Here is a 22,847-nt window from a genome sequence, read left to right as displayed (position 1 = left end):
CATTAATGGTATTGAAATGGAATTTACCCAACTGTCCTCCACTATGTCCAGACTGTTTCTTTGTGTGTGTGTGCGAGTGTGCGTGTTTACCCCAAAACCCATGTCACCGTAAGGACTGCTGCTATCTGCTTTGGCTCTCATATGATGTCCCATCTGACCAGGAAGGTCCAGAGCAATACAACAGAGCTGATGTGAACCAGGCAATATAACAGCAACTCGCCCAAGCCTTCCCCATTTCTCCTTCTCCCAAATCCAGTCAGCTGATGTTCTGAAAGAGCTGCAAAATCTGGACCCCTACAAATCAGCCGGGCTAGACAATCTGGACCTTTTCTTTCTAAAATGATCTACTGAAATTGTTGCAACCCCTATTACTAGCCTGTTCAACCTCTCTTTCGTGTCGTCTGAGATTCCCAAAGATTGGAAAGCAGCTGCGGTCATCCCCCACTTCAAAGGTTGGGACACTCTTGACCCAAACTGCTACAGACCTATATCTATCCTACCCTGCCTTTCTAAGGTCTTCGAAAGCCAAGTTAACAAACAGACCACCGACCATTTTGAATCCCACCGTACCTTCTCTGCCATGCAATCTGGTTTCTGAGCTGGTCATGGGTGAACCTCAGCCACGCTCAAGGTCCTAAATGATATCATAACCGCCATCGACAAAAGCCAATACTGTGCAGCTGTATTCATCGACCTGGCCAAGGCTTTCGACTCTGTCAATCACCACATTCTTATTGGCAGACTCAACAGCCTTGGTTCCTCAAATGATTGCCTTTCCTGGTTCACCAACTACTTCTCAGACAGAGTTCAGTGTGTCAAATCGGAGGGCCTGATGTCCGGACCTCTGGCAGTCTCTATGGGGGTGCCACAGGGTTCAATCCTCGGGCCGACCCTCTTCTCTGTATACATCAATGATGTCACTCTTGCTGCTGGTGATTCTCTGATCCACCTCCACCTCAGATGACACCATTCTGTATATTTCTGGCCCTACTTTGGACACTGTGTTAACAACCCTCCAGATGAGCTTCAATGCCATACAACTCTCCTTCCGTGGCCTCCAACTGCTCTTAAATGCAAGTAAAACTAAATGCATTCTCTTCAACCGATCGCTGCCTGCACCTTCCCGCCTGTCCAACATCACTACTCTGGACGGTTCTGACTTAGAATATGTGGACAACTACAAATACCTAGGTGTCTGGATAGACTGTAAACTCTCCTTCCAGACTCACATTAAGCATCTCCAATCCAAAATGAAATCTAGAATTAGCGTCCTATTCCGCAACAATGCATCTTTCACTCATGCTGCCAAACATACCTTCGTAAAACTGACTATCCTACCAATCCTTGACTTCTGCGATGTCATTTATAAAAAATAGCCTCCAACACTCTACTCAGCAAATTGGATGCAGTCCATCCATTTTGTTACCAAAGTCCCATATACTACCCACCACTGCGACCTGTACGCTCTCATTGGCTGGCCCTCGCTTCATACTCGCCGCCAAACCCACTGGCTCCAGGTCATCTATAAGTCTTTGCTAGGTAAAGTCACAATCGTTTAAAGATGGATTGGACCAAGGTGTTGCGTGGTAGGCGTACATTTTTATTTATTTATTTTAAAGGACACCGAAAAAACAACAAAATACAAAAACTAGCGTAAAGCTACATGCAGAACACAAACAAGATCCCACAATCTAAGGTGGGAAAAAGGGCTGCCTAAGTATGATCCCCAATCAGAGACAACGATAAACAGCTGCCTCTGATTGAGAACCATACTAGGCCAACAAAGAAATAGAAACATAGATTTGCCCACCCAAGTCACACCCTGACCTAACCAAATAGAGAATAAAAAAGGCTCTCTTAAGGTCAGGGCATGACACCCGCCTTATCTGTTCACTGATCACCATAGAAGCACCCACCCGTAGCACACGCTCCAGCAGGTATATTTCACTGGTCACTCCCAAAGCCAATTCCTCCTTCTGCCGCCTTTCCTTCCAGTTCTCTGCTGCCAATGACTGTAACGAACTGCACAAATCACTGAAGCTGGAGATTCATATCTCCCCTCACTAGCTTGAAGCACTGGTTGTCAGAGCAGCTCACAGATCACTGCACCTGTACATAGCCCATCTGTAAATAGCCCATCCAACTACCTCATCCCCATACTGTTATTTATTTGATTTATTTTGCTCCTTTGCAGTATCTCTACTTGCAAACTCATCTTCTGCACATCTATCACTCCAGTGTTTAATTGCTATATTGTAATTATTTCTCCACTATGGCCTATTTATTGCCTTACCTCCCTAATCCTACCTCATTTGCAGACACTCTATATAAACTTTTTCTACTGTATTATTGACTGTATGTTTGTTTATTCCATGTGTAACTCTGTGTTGTTGTTTGTGTCGCACTGTTTTGCTCTATCTTGGCCAGGTCACAGTTGTAAATGAGAACCTGTTCTCAACTGGCCTACCTGGTTAAATAAAGGTGAAATGAAACATTTAAAAAATAGATCTTTCAGCCAATCAGCATTCAGGGCTCCAACCACCCAGTTTATTTATATATATATATATATATATATATATATAAATAACCCTGGCTAGTTACTAATGAGGAGAACCTGGATTCACACGAACCCTGTCAACCTGTGGTATCAAGGGGAGGAAGATCAGAGGAGAAATCTGATGAGCATTTTAATACCTCTCTACTCTGTCGGATATATGTTTCCATACAACCCCATACTGGTTTCTCCAAGGAGCTAACTACCACTAGACACATATCATGCAGGTAACTCAATATACTTTAAAATGGCTAAAACCAAATCAAAACGGTGTATGAATGATAATGGACCTACATTCATATAGTTTATTGACTGTCCAGCTCACTAATAATCACTGCAGTCAGGGAGCAGCAGAAATGCCTGTTTATTGTGTGAACATTTTGACGGCAAGGACATATAACACATTGTTGTTGAAGTCCGAATGCTTTCGACATCCCTGCTCTAGAGGGTTGACTATGTTGTAAAAGTAGGAACCAGGAGGGATTCTTCTCAGATATGTAGATATGCATAGAGTCAGGTCCAAAATGGAAGATAACCACACATTAGCATTTCAGCCAAGCATTAGCATTTCAGCCATGCATTATCATTTCAGCCATGCATTAGCATTTCAGCCGTGCATTAGCATTTCAGCCATGCATTACCATTTCAGCCATGCATTAGCTTTTCAGCCATGCATTAGCTTGTCAGCCATGCATTAGCATTTCAGCCATGCATTATCATTACAGCCATGCATTATCATTACAGCCATGCATTAGCATTTCTACCATGCATTATCATTACAGCCATGCATTAGCATTTCAGCCATGCATTAGCATTACAGCCATGCATTAGCATTACAGCCATGCATTAGCATTTCTATCATGCATTATCATTTCAGCCATGCATTAGCATTTCAGCCATGCATTAGCATTTCAGCCGTGCATTAGCATTTCAGCCATGCATTACCATTTCAGCCATGCATTAGCTTTTCAGCCATGCATTAGCTTGTCAGCCATGCATTAGCATTTCAGCCATGCATTAGCATTTCAGCCATGCATTAGCATTTCAGCCATGCATTAGCATTTCAGCCATGCATTAGCATTTCAGCCATGCATTATCATTTCAGCCATGCATTACCATTTCAGCCATGCATTACCATTTCAGCCATGCATTAGCATTTCAGACATGCATTACCATTACAGCCATGCATTAGCATTTCAGCCATGCATTAGCATTTCAGCCATGCATTAGCATTTCAGCCATGCATTAGCATTTCAGCCATGCATTGCCATTTCAGCCATGCATTAGCATTTCAGCCATGCATTGCCATTTCAGCCACACATTACCATTTCAGCCATGCATTACCATTTCAGCCATGCATTAGCATTTCAGCCATGCATTAGCATTACAGCCATGCATTATCATTTCAGCCATGCATTATCATTTCAGCCATACATTATCATTTCAGCCATGCATTACCATTTCAGCCATGCATTACCATTTCAGCCATGCATTACCATTTCAGCCATGCATTAGCATTTCAGCCATGCATTACCATTACAGCCATGCATTAGCATTTCAGCCATGCATTAGCATTTCAGCCATGCATTAGCATTTCAGTCATGCATTATCATTACAGCAATGCATTATCATTACAGCCATGCATTATCATTTCAGCCATGCATTATCATTTCAGAAATATCACATTTAAAATGACTGATTAACCTTCATGTGTAAAATATGACTGTTCTCAGATGTTTTATTCATACAAGTTACATCTAGAACATTAATGGGTTCTTCGGGTATCCCCGTAGGAGAACCCTTTGTTGGTTCCAAGTAGAACACTTTTGGTTCTGGTAAAACTGTTTTGGGTTCCATGTAGAACCTTTTCCACAGAAGGCTTTACATGGAGCCCAAAACGGTTCTACCTCGAAACAAAACATTTTTTTTTTTAACCTGTTTTGGAGAAGAAAAACTCTTCAAATGAACAGCAATTTACAAGTGAAAAGGGGAGCTGAAATCTGTGAGCTGGGGCTTTAGACAGGAGGAGAGGGAAGGAGAGAGGTTAGAATTCAATTATTTTTAGTGAGGGACTTGGTTTTCCTCCTCCTTCCTCTCTCCATTTTGTCTGTCTGTTTGTCTGTCTGTCTGTCTGTCTGTCTGTCTGTCTGTCTGTCTGTCTGTCTGTCTGTCTGTCTGTCTGTCTGTCTGTCTGTCTGTCTGTCTGTCTGTCTGTCTGTCTGTCTGTCTGTCTGTCTGTCTGTCTGTCTGTCTGTCTGTCTGTCTGTCTGTCTGTCTGTCTGTCTGATTGTTTTAAGGCCGAAAGACATTTGAGAGACAACTAAATGCAAACAGAGCTGACTGGCAGCAGCTTCTGACTGACTGACTGACTGTATTCATTAGAGTGAGACTGGCAGCAGCATCTGACTGACTGTATTCATCAGAGTGAGACTGGCAGCAGCATCTGACTGACTGTCTTCATCAGAGTGAGACTGGCAGCAGCGTCTGACTGACTGACTGACTATATTCATCAGAGTGAGACTGGCAGCAGCATCTGACTGACTGTATTCATCAGAGTGAGACTGGCAGCAGCGTCTGACTGACTGTATTCATCAGAGTGAGACTGGCAGCAGCGTCTGACTGACTGTATTTATCAGAGTGAGACTGGCAGCAGCGTCTGACTGACTGTATTCATCAGAGTGAGACTGGCAGCAGCGTCTGACTGACTGTATTTATCAGAGTGAGACTGGCAGCAGCGTCTGACTGACTGTATTTATCAGAGTGAGACTGGCAGCAGCTTCTGACTGACTGTATTTATCAGAGTGAGACTGGCAGCAGCTTCTGACTGACTGTATTTATCAGAGTGAGACTGGCAGCAGCTTCTGACTGACTGTATTTATCAGAGTGAGACTGGCAGCAGCGTCTGACTGACTGTATTTATCAGAGTGAGACTGGCAGCAGCTTCTGACTGACTGTATTTATCAGAGTGAGACTGGCAGCAGCTTCTGACTGACTGTATTCATTAGAGTGAGACTGGCAGCAGCTTCTGACTGACTGTATTCATCAGAGTGAGACTGGCAGCAGCATCTGACTGACTGTATTCATCAGAGTGAGACTGGCAGCAGCTTCTGACTCTGACTGACTGACTGTATTTATCAGAGTGAGACTGGCAGCAGCGTCTGACTGACTGTATTCATCAGAGTGAGACTGGCAGCAGTGTCTGACTGACTGTATTCATCAGAGTGAGACTGGCAGCAGCGTCTGACTGACTGACTGACTGTATTCATCAGAGTGAGACTGGCAGCAGCATCTGACTGACTGTATTCATCAGAGTGAGACTGGCAGCAGCTTCTGACTGACTGTATTCATTAGAGTGAGACTGGCAGCAGCTTCTGACTGACTGTATCCATCAGAGTGAGACTGGCAGCAGCGTCTGACTGACTGTATTTATCAGAGTGAGACTGGCAGCAGCGTCTGACTGACTGTATTCATCAGAGTGAGACTGGCAGCAGCGTCTGACTGACTGTATTTATCAGAGTGAGACTGGCAGCAGCGTCTGACTGACTGTATTTATCAGAGTGAGACTGGCAGCAGCGTCTGACTGACTGACTGTATTCATCAGCTTTTCCTTTCTGTGTTTATCTCTCCACTTGCAAAACAACCTTCAGCAAACCCTGGGAGATTTTCTTGCGCTTTTCACACGGTGACATATGGTGCTACAGTGAAATCTCATCTCCGCACTGGTTGAGGCACCAGGTGTACTGCCGGCATCGGCACGGCGTTTAACCCCTTGCTCACCACTGGGATCCAGGATCCAACATGCCTCTTCTCCTCTGTCTCAGTTGTCTTTTATTCATGGTGTAACAGCAACACAGGACTACACAGTATTCAGTATTCACCTGTCATCTAGACCATGTAGACCTGTCATCTAGACCATGTAGACCTATCACCTAGACCATGTAGACCTGTCATCTAGACCATGTAGACCTGTCATAAAGACCATCTAGACCATGTAGACCTGTCATCTAGACCATGTAGACCTGTCATCTAGGCCATCTAGACCTGTCATCTAGACCATGTAGACCTGTCATCTAGACCATGTAGACCTGTCATCTAGACCATGTCTAGACCTGTCATCTAGACCATGTAGACCTGTCATCTAGACCATGTAGACCATGTAGGACTGTCACCTAGACCATGTAGACCTGTCATCTAGACCATGTAGACCTGTCATAAAGACCATCTAGACCATGTAGACCTGTCATCTAGACCATGTAGACCTGTCATCTAGGCCATCTAGACCTGTCATCTAGACCATGTAGACCTGTCATCTAGACCATGTAGACCTATCACCTAGACCATGTAGACCTGTCATCTAGACCATGTAGAACTGTCATCTAGACCATGTAGACCTGTCATAAAGACCATCTAGACCATGTAGACCTGTCATCTAGACCATGTAGACCTGTCATCTAGGCCATCTAGACCTGTCATCTAGACCTGTAATCTTGACCATGTAGACCTGTCATCTAGAACATGTAGACCTGTCATTTAGACCATGTAGACCTGTTATCTAGACCATCTAGACCTGTCATTTAGACCATCTAGACCATCTAGACCTGTCATATAGAACATGTAGACCTGTCATCTAGACCATGTAAACCTGTCATCTAGGCCATCTAGACCATCTAGACCTGTCATTTAGACCATGTAGACCTGTTATCTAGACCATCTAAACCTGTCATCTAGACCATGTAGACCTGTCATCTAGACCATCTAGATCTGTCATCTAGACCATGTAGACCTGTCATCTAGACTATGTAGACCTGTCATCTAGACCTGTCATTTAGACCATGTAGACCAATCATCTAGACCTGTCATCTAGACCATGTAGACCTGTCATCTAGACTTGTCATCTAGACCATGTAGAACTGTAGACATCTCATCTAGACCATCTACACCTGTCATCTAGACCATCTAGAACTGTAGACATGTCATCTAGACCAACTAGACATGTCATCTAGACTGCATCCTTATGTAATACATGTATCACTAGCCACTTTAACTATGCCACTTTGTTTACATACTCATCTCATATGTATATACTGTACTCGATATCAGCTACTGTATCTTGCCTATGCTGCTCTGTACCATCACTCATTCATATATCCTTATGTACATATTCTTTATCCCCTTACACTGTGTATAAGACAGTAGTTTTGGAATTGTTAGTTAGATTATTTGTTGGTTATTACTGCATTGTCGGAACTAGAAGCACAAGCATTTCGCTACACTCGCATTAACATCTGCTAACCATGTGTATGTGACAAATAAAATTTGATTTGATTTGATTTCATCTAGACATGTAATCTAGACCATGTAGACCTGTCATCTAGACCATGTAGACCTGTCATCTAGACCATGTAGACCTGTCATCTAGACCTGTCATCTAGACCATGTAGACCTGTCATCTAGACCTGTCATGTAGACCTGTCATCTAGACCATGTAGACCTGTCATCTAAACCTGTCATCTAGGCCATCTAGACCTGTCATCTAGACCATGTAGACCTGTCATCTAGACTATGTAGACCTGTCATCTAGACCATGTAGACCAATCATCTAGACCTGTCATCTAGACCATGTAGACCTGTCATCTAGACCATGTAGACCTGTCATCTAGACTTGTCATCTTGACCATGTAGAACTGTAGACATCTCATCTAGACCATCTAGAACTGTAGACATGTCATCTAGACCAACTAGACATGTCATCTAGACCATCTAGACATGTAATCTAGACCATGTAGACCTGTCATCTAGACTATGTAGACCTGTCATCTAGACCATGTAGACCAATCATCTAGACCTGTCATCTAGACCTGTAATCTTGACCATGTAGACCTGTCATTGAGACCATGTAGACCTGTCATCTAGGCCATCTAGACCATCTAGACCTGTCATTTTAGACCATGTAGACCTGTCATCTAGACCATCTAGACCTGTCATCTAGACCATCTAGACATGTCATCTAGACCTGTCATCTAGACCATCTAGACCTGTCATCTAGACCTGTCATCTAGACCATCTAGACCTGTCATCTAGACCGGTCATCTAGACCATCTAGACCTGTCATCTAGACCATCTAGACCTGTCATCTAGACCATCTAGATCTGTCATCTAGACCTGTCATCTCTTGACTAGACATAAAACATTCCAGCAGTATTGTCATTCAAATTGTGTCACTGTCTCATGCTGAAACAAAACAAAAGCATGCAGGTTGACTGTAGCTACATCTACTGGGAGGTCTTTACATTATTCAGTTTCATGGTAAGCAGTCAAATCACCTGATACCAATATCAATTTAGTGTGATTGCTATGTGCAGAGTAGTGTGTGTGTGTGTGTTGTGCATGTAGAATAGTGTTGCTTTGTGTCATGTTGTGTAGAGTAGTGTAGTGTAGTGTAGTGTAGTGTAGAGTAGTGTAGAGTAGTGTAGTGTAGTGTAGTGTAGTGTAGTGTAGTGTAGTGTAGTGTAGTGTAGTGTAGTGTAGTGTCATACTACGCTGTTTGGGGTTTTAGGCTGGGTTTCTGTACAGCACTTTGAGATATCAGCTGATGTACGAAGGGCTATATGAATACATTTGATTTAATTTGATTTAGTGTAGTGTAGTGTAGTGTAGTGTAGTGTAGTGTGGTGTAGTGTAGTGTAGAGTAGAGTAGAGTAGAGTAGATTAGTGTAGTGTAGTGTAGTGTAGAGTAGTGTAGAGTAGTGTAGAGTAGTGTAGAGTAGAGTAGTGTAGAGTAGTGTAGTGTAGTGTAGTGTAGTGTAGAGTAGTGTAGAGTAGAGTAGTGTATAGTAGAGTAGTGTAGTGTAGAGTAGAGTAGTGTAGTGTAGAGTAGTGTAGAGTAGAGTAGTGTATAGTAGAGTAGTGTAGTGCAGAGTAGAGTAGAGTACTGTAGAGTAGTGTAGAGTAGTGTAGAGTAGAGTAGTATAGTGTAGTGTAGTGTAGTGTAGTGTAGAGTAGTGTAGAGTAGAGTAGTGTAGTGTAGTGTGGAGTAGTGTAGTGTAGAGTAGTGTAGTGTAGTGTAGAGTAGTGTAGTGTAGTGTAGAGTAGAGTAGAGTAGTGTAGTGTAGTGTAGTGTAGAGTAGTGTAGTGTAGTGTGGAGTAGTGTAGAGTAGTGTAGTGTAGTGTAGAGTAGTGTAGTGTAGTGTAGTGTAGAGTAGTGTAGAGTAGTGTAGAGTAGTGTAATGTAGTGTGGAGTAGTGAAGAGTAGTGTAGTGTAGTGTAGAGTAGTGTAGTGTAGTGTAGTGTGTGTGCGTAGTAACAGTACTGTGTACTCACTCTTTCCTCCAGGTTTATTGGTGCAGAGCATAGCAGCAGGGCTCTCCTGCTCTCTGTAGGGGAACTGCAGTGTGGTGTCCAGGCTTCGGAAGCCTTCCCTCAGGGAGTAATGTTGATAGTACTCAATCAGTTCCTTCACACACACACACCCACAGGCATAGCCAAACATTATCACAGTTAGCAAAATAGCCTTAAAAACACTTAACAACACAACTTCTATGAAAATGATGTGTGAAAAATAATAGTGTACTTTATATCGTTCTAAATCTGTTTAAACATTCCCTCTGTCCAATTACAAATTACCTTTAAGTGAAAATGTGTCAGGTAGTTTTACATTTTATGAAAAGTTTGGCAACAATAAAAGTAGGCTATGTGTAAAGAATAGGACTACAAAGGAGGACTACAGAGGAGGACTACAGAAGAAGACTACAGAGGAGGACTACAGAGAAGGACTACAGAAGAGGACTACAGAGGAGGACTACAGAGAAGGACTAACAGTAAAAATGTCCTTTGTAAAGCATAGCTAAAGCCAACATAATATTGGGTGAATAGAAGGGAGAGAACACATCCAATCCACCCTGGACCAGTCCCTGTCTATAACTCTCTACAAGGCCTACAGGCAGTGAGGTAAACCACACCGGTAAACCAACTCTAATTGCAGCCATTTTCACACAGCAAGCAGCTAAAATAAGATTCATGTTTTGACACATAATTTGAGAAATGCTAAGAGTGAGTTATTTCTGTATGAAATGCATTGAGGGCATTGTAAAAGGAAACAGACTCACTAATATACTCCCGAACTTGTTGTTCTCTGCGATGTGAAAGCAGCCGTCCCTGTTCAGGATCTTGATGTGCTTCACGTCGTTGCTGTACCTGTGGCCCATTAATAAGTGATGAGTGTAATTTTCTGGTGATCATTGAGATCGATGTTGATAGACCGGGGCACCATTCCTCGTTACCCCTTGGTACTTCAGGAGCCAGGGGGGAGGTGGAGACTGACGAAGGGACAGTCACCCCCCATTTAGGGGGGCCTGAGTAGGACCAAGTGGGGCAGGGGGAGGGGATAATGGAGGGTATAGAGACACTGAGCCCTGTCCTCTCTTGATCTCTTTAATTCTCCATCATTATTCTCTTACCTCCCTCTCAGAGAGCAGTAATACCCCTAATAATGTGGCCTAATCCATAGTCTACACACTAAAACAAACCCCAGTGACAGGTCAATTGTACACTGACATTTTGACTGACTGGCTGGGTCCTCTTGGCTCGACTATAGTGGTTGTATCTTGTGGAAGGAAGGTGGCAGGGCCTCAGTAGAACAGTGTAGCTTGTAGAAGGAAGATGGCAGGGCCTCAGTAGAACAGTGTAGCTTGTAGAAGGAAGATGGCAGGGCCTCAGTAGAACAGCAGAGTGTAGCTTGTAGAATGAAGATTTCAGGGCCTCAGTAGAACAACAGAGTGTAGCTTGCAGAAGGAAGGTGGCAGGAACTCAGTAGAATAGTGTAGCTTGTAGAAGGAAGATGGCAGGGCCTCAGTAGAATAGTGTAGCTTGTAGAAGGTAGGTGGCAGGGCCTCGGTAGAACAGTGTAGCTTGTAGAAGGAAGGTGGCAGGGCCTCAGTAGAACAGTGTAGCTTGTAGAAGGAAGGTGGCAGGGCCTCAGTAGAATAGCAGAGTGTAGCTTGTAGAAGGATGATGGCAGGGCCTCAGTAGAACAGTGTAGCTTGTAGAAGGAAGGTAGCAGGGCCTCAGTAGAACAGTGTAGCTTGTAGAAGGAAGGTGGCAGGGCCTCAGTAGAACAGCAGAGTGTAGCTTGTAGAAGGAAGATGGCAGGGCCTCAGTAGAACAGTGTAGCTTGCAGAAGGAAGGTGGCAGGGCCTCAGTAGAACAGCAGAGTTATACAGAGGGGGCCTGGGATAAGTCCTCAGTAGAACAGCAGAGTTATGCAGAGGGGGCCAGGGATAGGGCCTCAGTAGAACAGCAGAGTTATACAGAGGGGGCCAGGGAAAGAGCCTCAGTAGAACAGCAGAGTTATATAGAGGGGGCCAGGGATAGGGCCTCAGTAGAACAGCAGAGCTATGCAAAGGGGGCCAGGGATAGGGCCTCAGTAGAACAGCAGAGTATGCAAAGGGGGCCAGGGATAGGGCCTCAGTAGAACAGCAGAGTTATACAGAGGGGGCCAGGGATAGGGCCTCAGTAGAACAGCAGAGCTATGCAAAGGGGGCCAGGGATAGGGCCTCAGTAGAACAGCAGAGCTATGCAAAGGGGACCAGGGGAGGGCCTCAGTAGAACAGCAGAGCTATGCAAAGGGGGCCAGGGATAGTGCCTCAGTAGAACAGCAGAGTTATACAGAGGGGGCCAGGGATAGGGCCTCAGTAGAACAGCAGAGTTATACAGAGGGGGCCAGAGATAAGGCCTCAGTAGAACAGCAGAGTTATACAGAGGGGGCCAGGGGGCCTCAGTAGAACAGCAGAGCTATGCAAAGGGGGCCAGGGATAGAGCCTCAGTAGAACAGCAGAGCTATGCAAAGGGGGCCAGGGATAGAGCCTCAGTAGAACAGCAGAGCTATGCGAAGGGGGCCAGGGTGGAGCCTCAGTAAAACAGCAGAGTTATATAAAGGGGGCCAGGGATAGGGCCTCAGTAGAACAGCAGAGTCATATAAAGGGGGCCAGGGATAGAGCCTCAGTAGAACAGCAGAGCTATGCAAAGGGGGCCAGGGATAGGGCCTCAGTAGAACAGCAGAGTTATACAGAGGGGGCCAGGGATAGGTCCTCAGTAGAACAGCAGAGTTATATAGAGGGGGCCAGGGATAGGGCCTCAGTAGAACGCAGCAGAGTTATATAGAGGGGGCCAGGGATAGGGCCTCAGTAGAACAGCAGAGCTATGCAAAGGGGGCCAGGGATAGGGCCTCAGTAGAACAGCAGAGCTATGCAAAGGGGGCCAGGGATAGGGCCTCAGTAGAACAGCAGAGTTATACAGAGGGGGCCAGGGATAGGGCCTCAGTAGAACAGCAGAGTTATACAGAGGGGGCCAGATATAGGGCCTCAGTAGAACAGCAGAGTTATACAGAGGGGGCCAGGGATAGGTCCTCAATAGAACAGCAGAGCTATGCAAAGGGGGCCAGGGATAGAGCCTCAGTAGAACAGCGGAGCTATGCAAAGGGGGCCAGGGATAGAGCCTCAGTAGAACAGCAGAGCTATGCAAAGGGGGCCAGGGTGGAGCCTCAGTAGAACAGCAGAGTTATATAAAGGGGGCCAGGGATAGGGCCTCAGTAGAACAGCAGAGTTATATAAAGGGGGCCAGGGATAGAGCCTCAGTAGAACAGGAGAGCTATGCAAAGGGGGCCAGGGATAGGGCCTCAGTAGAACAGCAGAGTTATACAGAGGGGGCCAGGGATAGGTCCTCAGTAGAACAGCAGAGTTATACAGAGGGGCCAGGGATAGGGCCTCAGTAGAACAGCAGAGTTATACAGAGGGGGCCAGGGATAGGGCCTCAGTAGAACAGCAGAGTTATACAGAGGGGGCCAGGGATAGGGCCTCAGTAGAACAGCAGAGTTATACAGAGGGGGCCAGGGATAGGGCCTCAGTAGAACAGCAGAGCTATGCAAAGGGGGCCAGGAGAGGGCCTCAGTAGAACAGCAGAGCTATGCAAAGGGGGCCAGAGATAGGGCCAGTAGAACAGCAGAGTTATACAGAGGGGGCCAGGGATAGGGCCTCAGTAGAACAGCAGAGTTATACAGAGGGGGCCAGGGATAGAGCCTCAGTAGCACAGCAGAGTTATGCAAAGGGGGCCAGGAATAGGGCCTCAGTAGAACAGCAGAGTTATGCAAAGGGGGCCAGGATAGGGCCTCAGTAGAACAGCAGAGCTATGCAAAGGGGGCCAGGGATAGGGCCTCAGTAGAACAGCAGAGCTATGCAAAGGGGGCCAGTGATAGGGCCTCAGTAGAACAGCAGAGCTATGCAAAGGGGGCCAGGGTTGGGGCCTCAGTAGAACAGCAGAGCTATGCAAAGGGGGCCAGGATAGGGCCTCAGTAGAACAGCAGAGCTATGCAAATGGGGCCAGGGATAGGGCCTCAGTAGAACAGCAGAGCTATGCAAAGGGGGCCAGGGATAGGGCCTCAGTAGAACAGCAGAGCTATGCAAAGGGGGCCAGAGATAGGGCCTCAGTAGAACAGCAGAGCTATGCAAAGGGGGCCAGGGATAGGGCCTCAGTAGAACAGCAGAGCTATGCAAAGGGGACCAGGGGAGGGCCTCAGTAGAACAGCAGAGCTATGCAAAAGGGGCCAGGATAGTGCCTCAGTAGAACAGCATAGTTATACAGAGGGGGCCAGGGATAGGGCCTCAGTAGAACAGCAGAGTTATACAGAGGGGGCCAGAGATAAGGCCTCAGTAGAACAGCAGAGTTATACAGAGGGGGCCAGGGATAGGTCCTCAGTAGAACAGCAGAGCTATGCAAAGGGGGCCAGGGATAGAGCCTCAGTAGAACAGCAGAGCTATGCAAAAAGGGGGCCAGGGATAGAGCCTCAGTAGAACAGCAGAGCTATGCAAAGGGGCCAGGGTGGGCCTCAGTAGAACAGCAGAGTAATATAAAGGGAGCCAGGGATAGGGCCTCAGTAGAACAGCAGAGTTATATAAAGGGGGCCAGGGATAGAGCCTCAGTAGAACAGGAGAGCTATGCAAAGGGGGCCAGTGATAGGGCCTCAGTAGAACAGCAGAGTTATACAGAGGGGGCCAGGGATAGGTCCTCAGTAGAACAGCAGAGTTATACAGAGGGGGCCAGGGATAGGTCCTCAGTAGAACAGCAGAGTTATACAGAGGGGGCCAGGGATAGGGCCTCAGTAGAACAGCAGAGTTATACAGAGGGGGCCAGGGATAGGGCCTCAGTAGAACAGCAGAGTTATACAGAGGGGGCCAGGGATAGGGCCTCAGTAGAACAGCAGAGTTATACAGAGGGGGCCAGGGATAGGGCCTCAGTAGAACAGCAGAGCTATGCAAAGGGGGCCAGGGAGAGGGCCTCAGTAGAACAGCAGAGCTATGCAAAGGGGGCCAGAGATAGGGCCTCAGTAGAACAGCAGAGTTATACAGAGGGGGCCAGGGATAGAGCCTCAGTAGCACAGCAGAGTTATACAGAGGGGGCCAGGGATAGAGCCTCAGTAGCACAGCAGAGCTATGCAAAGGGGGCCAGGAATAGGGCCTCAGTAGAACAGCAGAGTTATGCAAAGGGGGCCAGGGATAGGGCCTCAGTAGAACAGCAGAGCTATGCAAAGGGGGCCAGGGATAGGGCCTCAGTAGAACAGCAGAGCTATGCAAAGGGGGCCAGTGATAGGGCCTCAGTAGAACAGCAGAGCTATGCAAAGGGGGCCAGGGTTGGGGCCTCAGTAGAACAGCAGAGCTATGCAAAGGGGGCCAGGGATAGGGCCTCAGTAGAACAGCAGAGCTATGCAAAGGGGGCCAGGGATAGGGCCTCAGTAGAACAGCAGAGCTATGCAAAGGGGGCCAGGGATAGGGCCTCAGTAGAACAGCAGAGCTATGCAAAGGGGGCCAGAGATAGGGCCTCAGTAGAACAGCAGAGCTATGCAAAGGGGGCCAGGGATAGGGCCTCAGTAGAACAGCAGAGCTATGCAAAGGGGACCAGGGGAGGGCCTCAGTAGAACAGCAGAGCTATGCAAAGGGGGCCAGGGATAGTGCCTCAGTAGAACAGCATAGTTATACAGAGGGGGCCAGGGATAGGGCCTCAGTAGAACAGCAGAGTTATACAGAGGGGGCCAGGGATAGGTCCTCAGTAGAACAGCAGAGCTATGCAAAGGGGGCCAGGGGATAGAGCCTCAGTAGAACAGCAGAGCTATGCAAAGGGGGCCAGGGATAGAGCCTCAGTAGAACAGCAGAGCTATGCAAAGGGGGCCAGGGGTGGAGCCTCAGTAGAACAGCAGAGCTATGCAAAGGGGGCCAGGGATGGAGCCTCAGTAGAACAGCAGAGTTATATAAAGGGGGCCAGGGATAGAGCCTCAGTAGAACAGGAGAGCTATGCAAAGGGGGCCAGTGATAGGGCCTCAGTAGAACAGCAGAGTTATACAGAGGGGGCCAGGGATAGGTCCTCAGTAGAACAGCAGAGTTATACAGAGGGGGCCAGGGATAGGGCCTCAGTAGAACAGCAGAGTTATACAGAGGGGGCCAGGGATAGGGCCTCAGTAGAACAGCAGAGTTATACAGAGGGGGCCAGGGATAGGGCCTCAGTAGAACAGCAGAGTTATACAGAGGGGGCCAGGGATGGGCCTCAGTAGAACAGCAGAGCTATGCAAAGGGGGCCAGGAGAGGGCCTCAGTAGAACAGCAGAGCTATGCAAAGGGGGCCAGAGATAGGGCCTCAGTAGAACAGCAGAGTTATACAGAGGGGGCCAGGGATAGGGCCTCAGTAGAACAGCAGAGTTATACAGAGGGGGCCAGGGATAGAGCCTCAGTAGCACAGCAGAGCTATGCAAAGGGGGCCAGGAATAGGGCCTCAGTAGAACAGCAGAATTATGCAAAGGGGGCCAGGGATAGGGCCTCAGTAGAACAGCAGAGCTATGCAAAGGGGGCCAGGGATAGGGCCTCAGTAGAACAGCAGAGCTATGCAAAGGGGGCCAGTGATAGGGCCTCAGTAGAACAGCAGAGCTATGCAAAGGGGGCCAGGAATAGGGCCTCAGTAGAACAGCAGAGCTATGCAAAGGGGGCCAGGGATAGGGCCTCAGTAGAACAGCAGAGCTATGCAAAGGGGGCCAGGATAGGGCCTCAGTAGAACAGCAGAGCTATGCAAAGGGGGCCAGGGATAGGGCCTCAGTAGAACAGCAGAGCTATGCAAAGGGGGCCAGAGATAGGGCCTCAGTAGAACAGCAGAGCTATGCAAAGGGGGCCAGGGATAGGGCCTCAGTAGAGCAGAGTTATACAAAGGGGGCCAGGGATAGGGCCTCAGTAGAACAGCAGAGCTATGCAAAGGGGGCCAGGGATAGGGCCTCAGTAGAACAGCAGAGCTATGCAAAGGGGGCCAGAGTTAGGGCCTCAGTAGAACAGCAGAGCTATGCAAAGGGGGCCAGGGATAGGGCCTCAGTAGAACAGCAGAGCTATGCAAAGGGGGCCAGAGATAGGGCCTCAGTAGAACAGCAGAGTTATACAGAGGGGGCCAGGGATAGGGCCTCAGTAGAACAGCAGAGTTATACAGAGGGGGCCAGGGATAGGGCCTCAGTAGAACAGCAGAGCTATGCAAAGGGGGCCAGGGTTAGGTCCTCAGTAGAACAGTAGAGCTATGCAAAGGGGGCCAGGGATGGAGCCTCAGTAGAACAGCAGAGTTATACAGAGGGGGCCAGGAATAGGGCCTCAGTAGAACAGCAGAGTTATGCAAAGGGGGCCAGGGATAGGGCCTCAGTAGAACAGCAGAGCTATGCAAAGGGGGCCAGGATAGGGCCTCAGTAGAACAGCAGAGCTATGCAAAGGGGGCCAGGGATAGGGCCTCAGTAGAACAACAGAGCTATGCAAAGGGGGCCAGGGATAGGGCCTCAGTAGAACAGCAGAGCTATGCAAAGGGGGCCAGGGATAGGGACTCAGTAGAACAGCAGAGCTATGCAAAGGGGGCCAGGGATAGAGCCTCAGTAGAACAGCAGAGCTATGCAAAGGGGGCCAGAGATAGGGCCTCAGTAGAACAGCAGAGCTATGCAAAGGGGGCCAGGAATAGGGCCTCAGTAGAACAGCAGAGCTATGCAAAGGGGGCCAGGAATAGGGCCTCAGTAGAACAGCAGAGCTATGCAAAGGGGGCCAGGGATAGGGCCTCAGTAGAACAGCAGAGCTATGCAAAGGGGGCCAGGGATAGGGCCTCAGTAGAACAGCAGAGCTATGCAAAGGGGGCCAGGGATAGGGCCTCAGTAGAACAGCAGAGCTATGCAAAGGGGGCCAGGAATAGGGCCTCAGTAGAACAGCAGAGCTATGCAAAGGGGGCCAGGGATAGGGCCTCAGTAGAACAGCAGAGCTATGCAAAGGGGGCCAGGGATAGGGCCTCAGTAGAACAGCAGAGCTATGCAAAGGGGGCCAGGGATAGGGCCTCAGTAGAACAGCAGAGCTATGCAAAGGGGGCCAGGGATAGGGCCTCAGTAGAACAGCAGAGCTATGCAAAGGGGGCCAGGGATAGGGCCTCAGTAGAACAGCAGAGTTATACAAAGGGGGCCAGGGATAGGGCCTCAGTAGAACAGCAGAGCTATGCAAAGGGGGCCAGGGATAGAGCCTCAGTAGAACAGCAGAGCTATGCAAAGGGGGCCAGGATAGGGCCTCAGTAGAACAGCAGAGCTATGCAAAGGGGGCCAGGGATAGGACTCAGTAGAACAGCAGAGTTATACAGAGGGGGCCAGGATAGGGCCTCAGTAGAACAGCAGAGTTATGCAAAGGGGGCCAGGGCTAGGGCCTCAGTAGAACAGCAGAGCTATGCAAAGGGGGCCAGGGATAGGGCCTCAGTAGAACAGCAGAGCTATGCAAAGGGGGCCAGGGATAGGGACTCAGTAGAACAGCAGAGTTATACAGAGGGGCCAGGAATAGGGCCTCAGTAGAACAGCAGAGTTATGCAAAGGGGGCCAGGGATAGGGCCTCAGTAGAACAGCAGAGCTATGCAAAGGGGGCCAGGGATAGGGCCTCAGTAGAACAGCAGAGCTATGCAAAGGGGGCCAGGGATAGGGCCTCAGTAGAACAACAGAGCTATGCAAAGGGGGCCAGGGATAGGGCCTCAGTAGAACAGCAGAGCTATGCAAAGGGGGCCAGGGATAGGGCCTCAGTAGAACAGCAGAGCTATGCAAAGGGGGCCAGGGATAGAGCCTCAGTAGAACAGCAGAGCTATGCAAAGGGGGCCAGGATAGGGCCTCAGTAGAACAGCAGAGCTATGCAAAGGGGGCCAGGAATAGGGCCTCAGTAGAACAGCAGAGCTATGCAAAGGGGGCCAGGAATAGGGCCTCAGTAGAACAGCAGAGCTATGCAAAGGGGGCCAGGGATAGGGCCTCAGTAGAACAGCAGAGCTATGCAAAGGGGGCCAGGGATAGGGCCTCAGTAGAACAGCAGAGCTATGCAAAGGGGGCCAGAGATAGGGCCTCAGTAGAACAGCAGAGCTATGCAAAGGGGGCCAGGGATGGTCATTGTCTAATTCAAACACTTCATGTAGTTTCCACATAAGTGTGCCGGAGTTTATTTTTTTCTCTTTCTCTCTCTCTCTCGTTGTGAGGATTTAATAACCTTGAGCAGGCTGTAGAACGGTCTCTCTGGGTCTATTCACCGGTGCTGCAGCAGCATGCATCGCACACAAGCAATTAAGACTTCAGCTCCGGTGGAACTTGAAGACAGTGAAAAAGCTTTCATTAGAGAGAAAAAAGGAGGAGATGAATTATTTGGTTGAAGGGTTTTTAAAAAAAAAAGCATTGCCAGCAGCCTCTCAGAGCAGCCCTCCCTCCCTCCCTCTTTCTCTCTCTCTCTCTCTCTCTTAATTAAATGATATTCAAAGGGCTTTGCTGGCATGGGAAACACATGTTTACATTGTCAAAGCAAGTGAAATAGATAATAAACAAAAGGGAAATAAACAAGCGAAACATTAGTAAACATTACACTCACAAAAGTTTTAAAAGAAGTTAGACATTTCAAATGTCTCTTTCCCTCCCTCTCTCTCTCACTAAGTTTTACCAGCTCCCTGCAGGGAAGGAGTGTCTCAACCCACCTTGGCACAGAAACACAAACGCTGCATATCATTGGCCTGTTCCAGCCTGTCTGAACATTCAGTGCTGTCATCTGTCTATCTGCAGCATACCAACAGCCGTGGGTGACTGAAATGATACAGTGATAACACGCAAAGGTTCTTTTCCAGTCTACGTCGCCACGGGCTTTTGATGTGTTTGTAGCAGAGTGCTTCACCGCACTTAAACATATTCCCACTGTACTGTGGGAGTCACTTATAAAGAATCATTACTCCTGCACGTCTCACCTCAAGTTACTTTTCAACGCACAATACTATGCATGTATTGTCCAACGTTTTTCCTTCAGTCCATGCTCTTATCCGGAGCAGAGCAACATACAGTACAGTCTGTGCAGAAAGTCAACGGTAGGACTGAACTACACATATCACCTCCACTGACAATGGAGGAAGAGTCTTGCCTCCTCTATGACTAACGACTAATGGTTATCAGCAGTGTGGCTGTACTGTACGATACTATACTGTAATGTACTGTAATGTACTGTACTGTACTATACTGTACTGTAATGTACTGTACTGTACTATACTGTACTGTAATGTACTGTACTGTAATGTACTGTACTGTAATGTACTGTACTGTACTATACTGTACTGTAATGTACTGTAGTATACTGTACTATACTGTACTATACTGTACTGTAATGTACTGTACTATACTGTACTATACTAGACTGTAATGTACTGTACTATACTGTACTATACTAGACTGTAATGTAATGTAATGTACTGTAATGTACTGTACTATACTGTAATGTAATGTAATGTACTATACTGTAATGTACTGTAATGTACTGTACTGTACGATACTATACTGTAATGTAATGTAATGTACTGTACTATACTGTACTGTACTATACTGTACTATACTGTACTATACTGTACTGTATAATGTACTGTAATATACTGTACTATACTGTACTATACTAGACTGTAATGTACTGTACTATACTGTACTATACTAGACTGTAATGTAATGTAATGTACTGTAATGTACTGTACTATACTGTAATGTAATGTAATGTACTATACTGTAATGTACTGTAATGTACTGTACTGTACGATACTATACTGTAATGTAATGTAATGTACTGTACTATACTGTACTGTACTATACTGTACTGTACTGTACTGTACTGTACTATACTGTACTGTACTATACTGTACTATACTGTAATGTAATGTACTGTACTATACTGTACTGTACTATACTGTACTGTAATGTAATGTAGTATACTGTACTGTAATGGAATGTACTGTACTATACTGTACTGTAATGTACTGTACTATACTGTACTGTAATATACTGTACTATACTGTACTGTAATGGAATGTACTGTACTATACTGTACTGTAATGGAATGTACTGTACTGTACTATACTGTACTGTAATGTGCTGTAATGTACTATACTGTACTGTAATGTACTGTAATGTACTATACGGTACTGTACTGTAATATACTGTACTATACTGTACTATACTGTACTGTAATGTGCTGTAATGTACTATACTGTACTGTACTGTAATGTACTGTACTGTACTGTAATGTACTGTAATGTACTGTAATGTACTATACTGTACTGTACTGTAATGTACTGTACTGTACTGTAATGTACTGTACTGTACTGTACTGTAATGTACTGTACTATACTATATTGTTCTGTAATGTACTGTAATGTGCTATACTGTGCCATACCATAATGTACTGTAATGTGTTGTACTGTGCAATACCATAATGTACTGTAATGTGCTGTACTGTGCAATACCATAATGTACTGTAATGTGCTGTACTGTAATGTGCTGTAATGTGCTGTACTGTAATGTACTGTACTATACTGTACTGTAATGTGTTGTACTATACTATATTGTTCTGTAATGTACTGTAATGTGCTATACTGTGCCATACCATAATGTACTGTAATGTGCAATACCATAATGTACTGTAATGTGCTGTACTGTGCAATACCATAATGTACTGTAATGTGCTGTACTATACTGTGCTATACCTTAGTGTAATGTGCTGTACTGTGCTTTACTGTACTGTAATGTGCTGTAATGTAATGTGCTGTACTGTGCAATACCTAATGTACTGTAATGCGCTGTACTGTAATGTGCTGTAATGTGCTGTACTGTACTGTACTGTACTGTAATGTAATGTACTGTAATGTGCTGCAATGTGCTGTACTGTAATGTGCTGTACTGTGCTGTACTGTACTGTAATGTAATGTACTGTAATGTGCTGCAATGTGCTGTACTGTAATGTGCTGTACTGTGCTGTACTGTACTGTAATGTAATGTACTGTAATGTGCTGCAATGTGCTGTACTGTAATGTGCTGTACTGTGCTGTACTGTAATGTACTGTAATGTGCTGTAATGTGCTGTACTGTGCTGTACTGTAATGTACTGTAATGTGCTGCAATGTGCTGTACTGTGCTGTACTGTACTGTACTGTGCTGTACTGTAATGTGCTGTACTGTAATGTGCTGTAATGTACTGTAATGTACTGTAATGTGCTGTAATGTACTGTAATCTGCTGTAATGTGCTGTAATGTGCTGTAATGTGCTGCACTGTAATGTACTGTAATGTACTGTAATGTGCTATACCATAATGTACTGTAATGTGGTATAATGTGCTATACTGTAATGTACTGTAATGTGCTATACCATAATGTACTGTAATGTACTGTAACGTGCTGTACTGTGCTGTACTGTACTGTAATGTACTGTAATGTGCTGTAATGAGCAGCACTGTAATGTACTGTAATGTGCTATACCATAATGTACTGTAATGTACTGTAATGTGCTATACCATAATGTACTGTAATGTGCTGTAATGTGCTATACCATAATGTACTGTAATGTACTGTAATGTACTGTAATGTGCTGTACTGTAATGTACTGTAATGAACTGTACTGTACTGTAATGCACTATACTGTAATGTGCTGCACTGTGTCATGACGTTGGCCTGGGGGTAGGTTTATGACAGTCATAAATACCTCTTTCCCCCTGTGATTAATACTGTGCTACAGTGATGATTAATATTGATTGATATTGACTGCTATTGATGTAAAATATTACTAGGTCTTTAAGAGTTTATTCGGAAGATAACAGCTCTATAAATATTATTTTGTGGTGCCCCGACTTTCTAGTTAATTACATTTACATGATTAGCTCAATCAGGTGATATTAATTACGGAGAAATTATTTTATAGAATAGCATGTCATATCACTTA

General features: G+C 46.3%; 1 protein-coding gene across 2 annotated transcripts in view; it reads right to left on the bottom strand.

Annotated features, from left to right (window-relative positions):
• Positions 1-22,847, bottom strand: part of LOC112239456 (guanine nucleotide exchange factor VAV3) — a 212,399-nt gene that overhangs the window by 13,342 nt on the left and 176,210 nt on the right. For both annotated transcript variants that reach the window (XM_042308465.1, XM_042308466.1), the window contains exons 24-25: positions 10,660-10,747; positions 9,875-10,007 (exon numbers count right to left, since the gene is read on the bottom strand). In XM_042308465.1, coding sequence (XP_042164399.1) covers positions 9,875-10,007; positions 10,660-10,747 — 221 coding nt within the window. The remainder of the gene's footprint in view (positions 1-9,874; positions 10,008-10,659; positions 10,748-22,847) is intronic.

The sequence above is a fragment of the Oncorhynchus tshawytscha genome, linkage group LG29 (genome assembly GCF_018296145.1).
Source record: "Oncorhynchus tshawytscha isolate Ot180627B linkage group LG29, Otsh_v2.0, whole genome shotgun sequence".
NCBI classification, from domain to species: Eukaryota; Metazoa; Chordata; class Actinopteri; order Salmoniformes; family Salmonidae; genus Oncorhynchus; species Oncorhynchus tshawytscha.
Note: the sequence above shows the minus strand (reverse complement) of the source record. Positions and strands in the feature narration are given on the sequence as shown.